This window comes from Priapulus caudatus, unplaced genomic scaffold, assembly GCF_000485595.1.
Source record: "Priapulus caudatus unplaced genomic scaffold, Priapulus_caudatus-5.0.1 Scaffold211, whole genome shotgun sequence".
NCBI classification, from domain to species: domain Eukaryota; kingdom Metazoa; phylum Priapulida; class Priapulimorpha; order Priapulimorphida; family Priapulidae; genus Priapulus; species Priapulus caudatus.
This window is the reverse complement of record NW_014577272.1, coordinates 83307-97965: the sequence shown is the minus strand read 5'-3', so window position 1 is coordinate 97965 and position 14659 is coordinate 83307. Positions and strand designations below refer to the sequence as shown.

The 14659-nt window shown below is 43.3% G+C and overlaps 1 protein-coding gene across 1 annotated transcript in view; it reads right to left on the bottom strand.

Annotated features, from left to right (window-relative positions):
• Positions 1 to 1641: 1641 nt before the first annotated feature.
• LOC106807377 (uncharacterized F-box/LRR-repeat protein C02F5.7-like) overlaps positions 1642 to 14659 on the bottom strand; it is a 25658-nt gene continuing 12640 nt past the window's right edge. Inside the window, exons 3-7 of the mRNA XM_014809694.1 lie at positions 4886 to 5053; positions 4106 to 4247; positions 3204 to 3467; positions 2405 to 2571; positions 1642 to 1848 (exon numbers count right to left, since the gene is read on the bottom strand). Of these exons, the coding sequence (XP_014665180.1) occupies positions 1642 to 1848; positions 2405 to 2571; positions 3204 to 3467; positions 4106 to 4247; positions 4886 to 5053 (948 nt within the window). The remainder of the gene's footprint in view (positions 1849 to 2404; positions 2572 to 3203; positions 3468 to 4105; positions 4248 to 4885; positions 5054 to 14659) is intronic.

Sequence of the window (14659 nt, the reverse complement as noted above, 5' to 3'; positions counted from 1 at the left end):
AAGAGAGAGAGTGGTACAGAGAGAGAAAGAGAGAGAGAGAGGGGTACAGAGAGAAGGAGGCTAAGCAAGGGACAGGGGAGGCAAGGGAAAGGACGTGAAGGCATAAAGTAGGTGTTTTGTACCTTACATGCTAGAGCGCTCTCTTAATTATAAACACTGTTATACTGATCAAAGCTTATTAGGAAAGTCTATTCAGAGATATCCCCTAACCATTTTAAATGTATATTCATCACAAATTATAACTCCTCTGGTGAGATATTGCGCATGCACTAACACACTAACGTAGCCAGATTGTGTGCTGGCTGGTATACGCAGCGAAGACCTTACATGCAAGGTCTTCCTCCTATTTATTAAATGATGTCTACTGATGGAATTTTATCATATAAATCTATGCTAGAATAACTCCTCTTAATTTTAAATGCATAGACTTTGCAAAATACGATTTCTCCCGGGAGATATTGCGCATACGCGTGCATCGTGTTAGGCGTGCAGTGCCGTCTGAGGAAAACTTTATAATATAGCTTGCTGCGGAGAAGAGGGGATTGGAGACGGAGAAAATGCAGCAGGGAAGATAGTTGAGGGCGGTAGAAGAAGAAGGAGGCTAAGCAAGGGACAGGGGAGGCAAGGGAAAGGACGTGAAGGCATAAAGTAGGTGTTTTGTACCTTACATGCTAGAGCGCTCTCTTAATTATAAACACTGGTCTACTGATAAAAGTTTATTAGGAAAGTCTATTCAGAGATATCCCCTAACCATTTTAAATGTATATTCATCACAAATTATAACTCCTCTGGTGAGATATTGCGCATGCGCTAACACACTAACGTAACCAGATTGTGTACTGGCTGGTATACGCAGCGAGGACCTTACATGCAAGGTCTTCCTCCAATTTTTTAAATGATGTCTACTGATGGAATGTTATCATATAAACCTATGCTAGAATAACTCCTCTTCATTTTAAATGCATAATCTTTGTAAAATACGATTTCTCTCGGGAGATATTATTGGATGTTACCGTCGGCAGTACGAAAAAGATGGCGCTCTGCAATTCGCAAATTCGCAGGCGGTCGCCGAATTTTACCACGTTTTCCTATTGTCGGATAGAAGTGGTTTGAATGCATAATTTCGCCTCATGCTCTATATTTTTGGCGCAAACGGGCATGCGCAAATCCGATATTTTTCCTTGCGAAATTGAGAAATTATTCGAAATGTGTTATATAATCAAAACGCACAAACGGATCGAGTTTACTGGATGTCCAAGAGTTGCCAACGGAAGGAGTATTTCGCTGAATTTGTGCAATTTTTATAAAGAGCTCGTCGCCAGAACTAGGTGCATGCGATAAAAAAAATTCGCTAGCGTCTCAGCCCGTCGCAAAGGCGACGTCGGAAAGAGGGGGTATATACGTTTATATTATGTGCATATCGCCGTCGGTCGTACGAAAAAGATGGCGCTCTGCAATTCGCAAATACGCAGGCGGTCGCCGAATTTTACCATGTTTTCCTATTGGCGGATAGCCCGAAAATGGTTTGAATGCATAATTTCGCTTGATGCTCTAGATTTCTGGCGTAACGGGCATGTGCAAATCCGATATTTCCCTTTGTGAAACTGCGAGATTATTTGAAATGTGTATATATATGCGCACTCACTTGATGTTCTTGAGCAGCGGCAGTAAGCACATCCAGAACTGCTCGAGCAGCTGCGGGAATCCGCCCAGCAGCATGCCCTGCAGTTGCGGAGCGATGCGCCTTAGCAGCTTCAGCAGCACGTCTTCGCTGAGGTTCTCACAGTGACTGACGTCGATCGCCGATAGGTGGCGCAAGTCGGCGCGCTCGAGGATCTGTTCTACGACCTGAAGTGAATGTACGTCATCGGTCACGTGCGTCGCTTCAGGGCGTGGAATGAGATCGTTGCATAATTTAGTTAAACCGTAGTGGCGTCAAAACGGGGAGAGATGATAACACGGGTTGTGCGTCAACGCGATATAAAAATCCGTGATGATCGAAGCACCGGATATACTCTGTCTGCGTGCCTCTAATCTCTAAGTTACAGCAAATAGCTTAGTATATGTACGTCCCCGCGTGTGGCAAGATGCTCTCCTGTGCTTGCAATAGTACATATAGTAGATTAGTACATTAGTAGAGAATGTTTTCAGGTACAGTGGATATCAAGTTTAAAAATATTACTTTGGGGAAGTGAATGAATTTCCAATCATTTCCTCGCACTTACACCACACAAGAGAGTTTAGTTTTGTGTTTGATGCAACAGTGAGCACGAGAAGAAAATACCTTTTGCTGGTTTTACATCAGACAACTCATGTGCCAGATTTCAGCACATATACATAGTATAGTAACACTAATGAGTTTTATTATTAGTGGTAATTCGAGTATAATAGAACGTTGAATTACCGAACTATTCATGCCGTCAACATGTGCAGCAGCAAACCATACGATCCCCGGGACTCGAGTTAACATGTCTGTCAAGGCTTCCGCTGACAGCAGCGTCGACGATACATCCACATTCTCTATGGCCGTCTTCGCCCAATCCACGTTCATCAGGTACTCGTCCTGTAAGTCTGCAAGACCACCGAATCAATATCGAAGACCACCGAATCAATATCATTTTGTCGGATTCATGATGGCAGTAAGCGTCTGAAGGCGGAAACAACGCCAACAATCTCATTTAACAGTCTATCCTGTCGTGGATCGCGTGGTAGTTGAACCCTTAATTGCGTAGTACGGCTTAAAATATTAGATGTTTTATAGACATGACAGGAAAGACTAAGCAAATATAACTAACCCTGTGTGGGTGAATATTTGGTATGTTTTTGCGAACCTAAGGTTTTTATACTAATATTGCAACGATCGTATATATGGTATGCGTAATTTAGATTCGTTTTGTCGAGAGGTTTTCCTGACGACTATTCATAAAATTTCTGATGAACCAAAAAAGCATTTACGGCTATCATAGCGATGGGTGTTTAACGAAGTTACTAATCTATGAAAAAAACCTAAATGTTTAGATATTATACTTGTATACATCCTCACAATCAACGCTCAATCAACACAAAATCTCCCTTTATTGCCGTCGACGTGCTTTAGTACAACTATTATTATATATATTATATTACTATATATATATATATTATATATTATGATATATTATGATTATTATTATTATATGGTGGAGCAACACGGCTATAAGCACCTGTATGCTGCATTAGCAGTGTTCTCAGCTTTCTGCATCGCTGCAGCAGCGTCTTCAGGGAAGAACCTTTGAACTTCAGACAGAAGTTGACGGCCAAGCCCTCCAGGTGGATGCAGTTGCTCGAGATGGACTCGACGTGGCTGTCGTCGACAAAGCTCACTCCGTACATGTTTACCATGCGCAAGTTGGGTATGTAGCTTTTCAATTTGTGGATGTTGATGACCTCGTATATCTCCTCCTCCTGATCAATTCTCTCGTAGGTGCCTATCGACGAATGACGAATGTGTATTGCGGGGGTGACGTAAAGGGCGGGAGGCGGGTTTATCCCTTATCCCGCTAGCAGGATTAGCACGATATCAGGGATAAAATCAGCAACTCGTCGGGGAAGAATCGATGAAAATAATTTGCCGTTGCTCTTTATCAGCAGCGCGGCGCTAGTCACAATAACATAATATTACAGAGGTCAGCAGGATGGATGGCTGATTTATCTATACATCTGAAATATTGTAATTTGTTATATGGATGCGAAAATGCCGAATTGAAACTGATGCAGAGCATGCCATGCGTCAAGGAATAAAATACAACGTTGACCACCAATGTTAAATAAAATGGCAGATACGTTGAATGTCAAAAGCATGTACACGCGTCCATCTGCGTACACCTAACCGTGCACGTACACACTTCCAAGCAGTTACACACGCATGCGTTCACATGATAAATGATGCACGAATGTCATATTGAATAGTGATGATGATAATAATTTGCTTCAACCAGCTATGGATATTAAAGCTATTGATATTTTTCTAGGAATAGATTCAAGAATTGTTCAAGTGTAGTTCTTGTTTATTCTTTATGGTGTTTCGTCGTAGTGATAGTTATGTGAAGTTTAGATTGCGGCTTACCTACAAGATGCATAACCTCGAGCAGGGCAACAAATCCGTAGATCTTTCTCATGAAACCTTCCATGAAGATCACCTCGGATAGGCAAATCGTCATGTGCGTCAGATGCTGGGGGAACTCTCTAAGCTCGTTGAAATCGTGAAGCTGGCATAGGTAAATCAGCGTCAGATATATACCTCGGAATATTATATGCCTAAATATTTAAAGTGCCATCTGTATTCCTATCGTAAAGCGGAGCGAGATATACCTACTTGTTCGTGCGAGCGTTTTCTCATTGAAATTTAAAAATTATACAGAGATGCAATAGTGAAAGGTAAACACAAACAGGTAAAGAAACAGTTGTTTGCCCGCGCAGTAGAGTAAATAGTGTGCCTCATTGGTTTGTTGGCAATAACGTCTACTTATTGTTGATCACTTGTGTGCGAAATACCTGGTTAGCACATTCATGTTGAGTTAAATAATTGTCATCTTGCAAAACGTATTCACAGCGTTTTCACCACACCTATATGATTTATAAAACCTCTAGAGGTTTGATCAGATGGAAATCATTGGATCAAATTGGATCTCATGTTCGAATGAAAAGTGTGTATAAATATAAACCACTAAAGTCATTTATTTGAGTTACATTGTCGCCACTCAGCCAGTCATCATTTGTTTTTTTTGTTTTTTGTATACAGTACGTACATCTTCCACATACTCCACCCTAATGGCGTCCGTATAGATTTAGGTTCGTGTAAACATAGGGCGACATGGATGCACCGCTACAGGATTGTGGCGCCCACCTGCATGGCTGTGGAGAAGTCCAGCGTGAGGTTGTGCAGGTTGGGGCACTTGGTGGCTAGTTCGTGCAGCACGGCGGGCGTGATCAGCTCCATCGGTAGCTCTATGTAGCGTAGCAGCGGCCCGAAACGCACGCTAATCAACGTCAGCAGCGCCTCTAGACTCAAAACCTGCACGCCGTGAGGGAAGGCGGCAGGAAAGATAGCTGGGGGCGGTAGAAGAAAAAGGAGGCTGAGCGAGGGACAGGGAATGCAAGGGGAAGGACGCGAAGGCATAAAGTAGGTTTTTGTACCCTACATGCTAGGGCGCTCTCCTAATTATAATCGCAGGTCTACTGATAAAAATTCATTAAAGAAATCTATGCTGAGATATCCCCTAACAATTTTAAATGTATATTCATCACAAAATATAACTCCCCTGGTGAGATATTGCGCATGCACTAACACACTAACGATGCCAGATTGTGTACTGGCTGGTATACGCAGCAAAGACTTTACATGCAAGGTCTTCCTCCTAGTTATTAAATGATGTGCACTGATGGAATGTTAATATATAAATTTATGCTATGATAATTCCTCTTTATATTAAATGCATAATCTTTCCAAAATACGATTTCTCTTGGGAGATATGGCGTATGCGCGCGCACCGTGTTAGGCGTGCAGTGCCGTCTGAGGCAAACTTCAAAATATAGCTTGCTAAGGGAGAGAGAAGATTAAAGACTGAGAAAAGGCGGCATGGAAGATAACTGGGGGCAGTAGAAGAATAAGGAGGCTAAGCGAGAGACAAACGAGGCAAGGGGTAGGACGCGAAGGCATAAAGTAGGTATTTTGTACCCTACGTGGTAGGGCGGTCTCCTAATTATAAACACAGGTCTACTGATAAAAGTTTATTAGGGAAATCTATGCTGAGATATCCCCTAATCATTTTACATGTATATTCATCACAAATTATGACGCCTCTGGTGAGATATTGCGCATGCACTAACACACTAACGTTGCCAGATTGTGTACTGGCTGGTATGCGCAGCGAAGACTTTACATGCAAGGTCTTCCTCCTATTTATTAAATAATGTCTACTGATGGAATGTTATCATATAAATCTATGCTATGATAACTCCTTAGCAAGACAGCAGCATGTTAGTTAAAGATGAGGTCCTTGTAGCAGGGCAGTAGCCTGTTAGTTAAAGATGAGGTCCTTGTAGCAAGACAGCAGCCTGTTAGTTAAAGATGAGATCCTTGTAGCAAGGCAGCAGCCTGTTAGTTAAAGATGATGTCCTTGTAGCAGGGCAGCAGGCGGTTAGTTATAGATGAGGTCCTTGTAGCAAGGCAGCAGACGGTTAGTTAAAGATGAGGTCCTTGTAGCAAGGCAGCAGATGCACGATGCTCGTCGCGCAGTTGGTCGTCATACGCACGACGGTGCCGCGGTCGGCGCGCTCAAAGTTCGACTTCACCATCTCGTAGTACGGTCCGTCGCTGAGCACGAGTGAGCGCAGCTTCGTGCAGCGCAGCCGCAGCAGGTCGATGAACTTGGAGCTTTTGTCGCTGAATCGCATCGTCTGCGGATCCCACTTGATCTCGCATCGCTCCAGCTGCTGGCAGTGGTTCGAGATGGCGTCGAGAAACTGGTCGATGTGAACCTTTGTCTGTATCTTGCTGCAGCAGCCTTCTGTCATGCCCATCATCATGATCCTACAGGGAAGGGGGTGATAAGTGTTGGCGACAAAACTACAAGTCATCAAGATGTTGACAAGATTGGGCCCCGTCCTATTATGTGAGGGATGGCATGCGTTTCATATTTTGTTTTATAGAAACATATTCATGAATATGTCCTCTCCTCTTTGTATAAATAATTTCCAGAGAAAAGTGACTTCTGTCAGCAGATAAGGAACACGCGCACAGACATGTCTGACATCTTCCTATCACGTATATAGTTCCTTTAATTTGCGCCATGGCGTATAGAAACGATATAGCGATATAGTACGACGGAAATATGTTAACTAGCTGGAATTAATAGTCGATACAACCTGAGAAATTCCCCGTGGCAGCATAACCTTCCAATATCGTTCAGTTTAGTCGTATTGTTACAATTTCACTGGCGGAGCGTCACAGCCCCCCCCCCCCGCACACACGTACGTGTATACGATAATTAAGGTTCATTTGACTAGCCGCGCATATATATATACCGCGCATATCGCCGTCGGCAGTACGAAAAAGATGGCGCTCTGCAATTCGCAAATACGCAGGCGGTCGCCGAATTTTACCATGTTTTCTTATATAGGGGGATAGCCCGAAAATAGTTTGAATGCATAATTTCGCCTCATGCTCTATATTTTCGGCGTGAACGGGCATGCGCAAATCCGATATTTCCCCTGGTGAAACTGGGAAATTATTCGAAATGTGTATATATCCAAAACGCACAAACGGATCGAGTTTACTGGATGCCCTAGAGTTGCCGACAGAAGCAGAATTTTGCTGAATTTCTGCAATTTTCCTAGAGAGCAAGTCCCCAGCACTAGGTGCATGCGATAAAAATTTCGCTAGCGTCTCACCCCGTCGTAGATGCGACGTCAGAAAGAGGTGGTGTACGTATATATTATGTGCTTATCGACCTCGGCAGTACGAAAAAGATGACACTCTGCAATTCGCAAATACGCAGGCGGTCGCCGAATTCTACCATGTTTTCCTATAGGCGGATTATGCATTATTTCGCAGACGACAGATATCCACATCCAAGTGTGGCTTTAGGCCACTTCGTCCCCCGCCGGTTGCCTCCAGCCCCCGTCAGCTCACTCCGACAATAACCCTTCCGTGACGAAAATAGTTTTGTTTGTTTACGTATTTTAGTAATGCTAAAACAAGTTACCATGGCATATGCTGATTGTATTACCCATAGGCATAGATATAGCATTAAATAGGAAAAAACAAGACAAGCGCCAGTGCAGCACTCGGTAAGTTATTAGTAGCACGTTATAGTGTTGCCAGCGTTATATTTGTATGACGGGGGCCTAAGGCCACCTATATAGAATTGTAATAGTAGTGTATGATGGGGCCCAAGGCCACATATATAGTATAGTATATGACGGTGGCCTAAAGCCTCCTACATAGAATTGTAATAATAGTGTATGCTGGGGGCCCAAGGCCACATATATAGTATAGTATATGACGGTGGCCTAAAGCCTCCTACATAGAATTGTAATAATAGTGTATGCTGGGGGCCCAAGGCCACATATATAGTGTATGTATGTATGTATGTATGTGTGCTGTGTGTGTGTGTGTGTGTGTGTGTGTGTGTGTGTGTGTGTGTGTGTGTGTATGTATGTGTGTGGTGTGCGTGGTGTGTGTGTGTGTGCGTGTGTGTGCGTGTGTACGCGCGTGGTGTGTGCGCGTGCGTGTGCGGCTGTACGCGCGTGCGTGTGTGCGTGCGTGTGCTATGAGTGTGCGTGTGTGTGCTGTGCGCGCGCGTGTGTGTGTGTGTGTGTTGTGTGGTGTGTGTGTGTGTGTGTGGTGTGTGTGCGTGTGCCGTGTGAGTGTGTGCGTGCGTGTGCGTGTGCCTGTGCGTGTGTGAGTGCGAGTGCAAGTGCAAGTGCGTGTGCGTGTGCATGTGTGTGTGTGTGTGTGTGTGTGTTGTGTGTGTGGTGGTGTGTGTATGTGTATGTTGTGTTGCGTGCGTGCGTGCGTGCGTGTGTGGTGTTGTTGTGTGTGTGTGTGGTGTGTGTGTGGTGTGTGTGTGGTGTGTGTGTGTGTGTGTGTGTGTGTGTGTGTTGTGTGTGTGTGTAAGCCTATATTGAACTGTGACTTCGGCGTGCAGGTTTTGAGTCTAGAGGCGCTGCCTGACGTTGATTAGCGTGCGTTTCGGCCGCTGCTACGCTACATAGAGCTACCGCGAGAGCTGATCACGCCCGCCGTGCTGCACGAACTAGCCACAAGTGCCCCACCTGCCACAACCTCACGCTGGACTTCTCCACAGCCATGACAGGGCGCCAGCAATCCTGTAGCGGTGCATCATGTCGCCCTATGTTTACACGAACCTAAATCTATACGGACGCCATTAGGGTGGAGTATGTGGAAGATTACGTACTGTATACAAAAAAAAAAAACAAATGATGACTGCTGAGTGGCGACAATGTAACTCAAATAAATGACTTTAGTGGTTTATATTTATACACACTTTTCATTCGAACATGAGATCCAATTTGATCCAATGATTTCCATCTGATCAACTCTCTAGAGGTTTTATAATCATATAGTGTGGTGAAAACGCTGTGAATACGTTTTGCAAGATGACAATTATTTAACTCAACATGAATGTGCTAACCGAGGTATTTCGCACACAAGTGATCAACAATAAGTAGACGTTATTGCCAACAAACCAATGAGCACACTATTACTCTACTTGCGCGGCAAACACTGTTTCTTTACCTGTTTGTGTTTACCTTCACTATTGCATCTCCGTATATTTTAAATTCAATGAGAAAACGCTCGCACGAACAAGTAGGTATATTCTCGCTCCGCTTTAGCGATAGGAATACAGATGCCACTTATAAATATTTAGGCATATAATATTCCGAGGTATATATCTGACGCTGATTTACCTATGCCACTTCACGATTTCAACGAGCTTAGAGAGTTCCCCAGCATCTGACGCACATGACGATTTGCCTATCGCGAGGTGATCTCATGGAAGGTTTCATGAGAAATGATCTACGGATTTGTTGCCCTGCTCGAGGTTATGCATCTTGTAGGTAAGCCGCAATCTAAACTTCACATAACTATCACTACGACGAAACACCATAAAGAATAAACAAGAACTACACTTGAACAATTCTTGATCTATCTAGAAAAATATCAATAGTTTAATATCCATAAGCTGGTTGAAGCAAATTATTATCATCATCACTATTCATATGACATTCGTGCCATCATTTATCATGTGAACGCAGCGTGTGTAACTCTGCTGGAAGTGGTACGTGCACGGTTAGGTGTACGCAGATGGACGCGTGTAGCATGCTTTTGACATTCAACGTATCGTGCATTTTCTTACATTGGTGGTCAACGTTGTATTTTATTCCTTGACGCATGGATGCTCTGCATCAGTTTCAATTCGGCATTTCGCATCCATATAACAAATTACAATATTTCAGATGTATAGGATAAATCAGCTCATCATCTGCTGACCTCTGTAATATTATGTTATTGACTAGCGCGCCCGCTGCTGATAAAGAACAACGGCAAATTATTTCATCGATTCTTCCCCGACGAGTTGCTGATTTTATCCCTGCATATCGTGCTAATCCTGCTACGGGATAAGGATAAACCCGCCTCCCGCCTTTACGTCACCCCCGCAATACGCATTCGTCATTCGTCGATAGGCACCTACGAGAGAATTGATCAGGAGGCAGGAGATATAGCGAGGTCATCAACATCCACAAATTGAAAAGCTACATACCCAACTTGCGCATGGTAACATGTACGGAGTGAGCTTTGTCGACGACAAGCCACGTCGAGTCCATCTCGAGCAACTGCATCCACCTGGAGGGCTTGCCGTCAAACTCTGTCTGAAGTTCAAAGGTTCTTCCCTGAAGACGCTGCTAGCAGCGATGCAGAAAGCTGAGAACACTGCTAATGCAGCATACAGGTGCTTATAGCCGTGTTCTCCACCATATATAATAATAATCATAAAATATATATAATATATATATATACTATATATATATATAGTAATAATACAAAATACATAATAATAGTTGTACTAAAACACGTCGACGGCAATAAAAGGAGATTTTGTGTAGCATTAGCGTTAATGTGAGGATGTATACAAGTAGGATATTTAACTAAACATTTAGTTTTTTTTCATAGACTAGTAACCTCGTTAAACACCCATCGCTATGATAGCCGTAAATGCTTTTTATGTTCATCAGAAATTTTATGAATAGTCGTCAGGAAAACCTCTCGACAAAACGAATCTAATTACGCATACCATATATACGATCGTTGCAATATTGAGTATAAAAACCTTAGGTTCGCAAAAACATACCAAATATCACCCACCAGGTTAGTTATATTGTCTTTCCTGTCATATCTATAAAACATCTAATATTTTAGACAGGATAGACTGTTAAATGAGATTGTTGGCGTTGTTTCCGCCTTCAGAGCGCTACTGCCATCATGAATCCGAAAAATGATATTGATTCGGTTGGTCTTCGATATTGATGCGTGGTCTTGCAGACTTACAGACGAGTACCTGATGAACGTGGATTGGGCGAAGACGGCCATAGAGAATGTGGATGTATCGTCGACGCTGCTGTCAGCGAAGCCTTGACAGACATGTTAACTCGAGTCCGGGGATCGTATGTTTGCTGCTGCACATGTTGACGGCATGAATAATTCGGTAATTCAACGTTCTATTATAGCCGAATTACACTAATAATAAAACTCATTAGTGTTACTATACTATGTATATGTGCTGAAATCTGGCACATGAGTTGTCTGATGTAAAACGCAGCAAAGGTATTTTCTTCTCGTGCTCACTGTTGCATCAACACACAAAAACTCTCTTGTGTGGTGTAAGTGCGACGAAATGATTGGAAATTCATTCACTTCCCAAAGTAATATTTTTTAAACTTGATATCCACTGTACCTGAAAACATTCTCTACTAATGTACTAATCTACTATATGTACTATTGCAAGCACAGGAGAGCATCTGCCACACGCGGGACGTACAAATACTAAGCTATTTGCTGTAACTTAGAGATTAGAGGCACGCAGACAGAGTATATCCGGTGCTTCGATCATGCACGGATTTTTATATCGCCGTTGACGCCACACCCGTGTTATCATCTCTCCGTTTTGACGCCACTACGGTTTAACTAAATTATGCAACGATCTATCATTCCACGCCTGAAGCGACGCACGTGACCGATGACGTACATTCACTTCAGGTCGTAGAACAGATCTCGAGCGCGCCGACTTGCGCCACCTATCGGCGCGATCGACGTCAGTCACTGTGAGAACCTCAGCGAGACGCTGCTGCTGAAGCTGCTAAGGCGCATGCCGCTCCGCAACTGCAGCGGCATGTTGCTGGGCGATTCCGCAGCTGCTCGAGCAGTTCTGATGTGCTTACTGCCGCTGCTCAAGAACATCAAGTGAGTGCGCATATATATACACATTTCAAATAATCTGCGTCAGTTCAGCAAAGGGAAATATCGATTTGCACATGCCCGTTACGCCAGAATCTAGAGCATCAGCGAAATTATGCCATTCAAACCATTTCGGGCTATCGCGCAATAGGAAAACATGTAAAATTCGGCGACCGCCTGCGTATTGCGAATTGCAGAGCGCCATCTTTCGTAGCGACCGATCGGCGATATGCACAAATATAAACGTATATACCCCTCTTTCCGACGTCGCCTCTGCGACGGGCTGAAGACGCTAGCGAATTTTTTTTCGCATGCACCTAGTTCTGGCGACGAGCTCTTTATAAATTGCACAAATTCAGCGAAATACTCCTTCGTGGCAACTCTTGCGACATCCAGTAAACTCGATCGCGTTGTGCGTTTTGATTATATAACACATTCGAATAATTTCTCAATTCGCAAGAAAAATATCGGATTTGCGCATGCCCGTTTGCGCGCAAAAATATAGAGCATGAGGCGAAATTATGCATTCAAACCCTTCTATCCGACAATAGGAAACGTAGGTAATATTCGGCGACCGCCTGCGGATTTGCGAATTGCAGAGCGCCATCTTTTCGTACTGCGACGTAACATCAATAATATCTCCCGAGAGAAATCGTATTTTACAAAGATTATGCATTTAAAATGAAGAGGAGTTATTCTAGCATAGGTTTATATGAAACATTCGCATCAGTAGACATCATTTAAAAAATTGGAGAAGGACCTTGCATGTAAGGTCTCGTGCGTATACCAGCCAGTACACATCTGGTTACGTTAGTGTGTTAGCGCATGCGCAATATCTCACCAGAGCAGTTATAATTTGTGATGAATATACATTTAAAATGGTTAGGGATATCTCTGATAGACTTTCTAATAAACTTTTATCAGTAGACCAGTGTTTATAATTAAGAGAGCGCTCTAGCATGTAAGGTACAAAACACCTACTTTATGCCTCACGTCCTTTCCCTTGCCTCCCCGTCCCTTGCTTAGCCTCCTTCTTCTGTCTACCGCCTCTCAACTATCTTCTCTGCTGCTCTCCGTCTCCATCCCCCCTTCTCCGCCAGCAAGCTATATTATAAGTTTCCTCAGACGGCACTGCACGCCTAACACGATGCACGGCGTATGCGCAATATCTCGGGAGAAATCGTATTTTGCAAAGTCTATGCATTTAAAATTAAGAGATTATTCTAGCATAGATTTATATGATAAAATTCCATCAGTAGACATCATTTAATAATAGGGAGGAAGACCTTGCATGTAAGGTCTTTCGCTGCGTATACGCAGCAGCACACAATCTGACTACGTTAGTGTGTTAGTGCATTCGCAATATCTCACCAGAGGAGTTGTAATTCTGTGATGAATATACATTTAAATGGTTAGGGATATCTCAGCATAGATTTCGCGAACTGAACTTATCAGTAGACCTGGGTTTATAATTTAGAGATCGCCCTAGCATGTAGGATACAAAACACCTACTTTATGCCCTCGCGTCCTACCCTTGCCTTCCCTGTCCCTCGCTCAGCCTCCTTCTTCTTCTACGCGCTCCCAGCTATCTTTCCTGCCACCTTTCCTCAGTCTACCATCCCCTATTTCCCTTAGCAAGCATATTATAATGTTTGCCTTAGACGGCACTACAGCCTAAACACGTGCGCGCACATGCGCAATATCTCCCGTGAGAAATCGAATTTTTTTACAAGATTATGCATTTAATAATAAAGAGGAGTATCCTAGCATAGATTTATAGATAACATTCCATCAGTAAACATCATTTAATACATAGAGGAAACCCTGCATGTAATGGTCACCGCGCTGGGTATACCAGCCAGTACACAATCTGGCTACGTTAGTGTGTTAGCACATGCGCAATATCTCATCAGAGGAGTTATATTTGTGACGGAATATGCATTAACAATGGTTAGGGGCGTATCGCAGCATAGATTCCCTAACAAACTTTTATAGTAGACCTGTGTTTATAATTTGGAGATCGCCCTAGCATGTAGGATACAAAACACCTACTTTATGCCTCGCATCCTACCCCTTGCCTTCCCTGTCCCTCGCTCAGCCTCCTTGTTTTCTACCGCTCCCAGCTATCTTCCGCACCTTTCCTCAGTCGACCATCCCCTATTTCGCTCAGCAAGCAATATTATAATGTTTGCCTCAGCGAGCACTGGCAGGCCTAACACGGTGCGCGCACGATACGGCAATATCTCCGTCGAAATAGAATTTTGGAAAGATTATCATTTAATATAAAGAGGATTATCCTAGCATAGATTTACTCTGATAACATATCCATCAGTAGCATTCATTTATTACATAGGACGAAGACCCTGCATGGAAAGCTTCGCTGCATATACCAGCCAGTACACAAGTCTGGCCCTACCGTTAGTGTGTTAGTGCATGCTATATCTGCACCAGAAGAGTCATAATTTTGATGAATATGCCATTTAAAATGGTTTTAGAAGATATCTCAGCATAGATTTCCCGAATGAACTTTTATCAGTAGACTGTGTTTATAATTTAGTGAGACGCGCCTAGCATGTAAGTGTACAAAACAGCCTACTTTATGCCGCTCGCGTCTCTACCCCTTGCCTCCGCCTTGTCCCC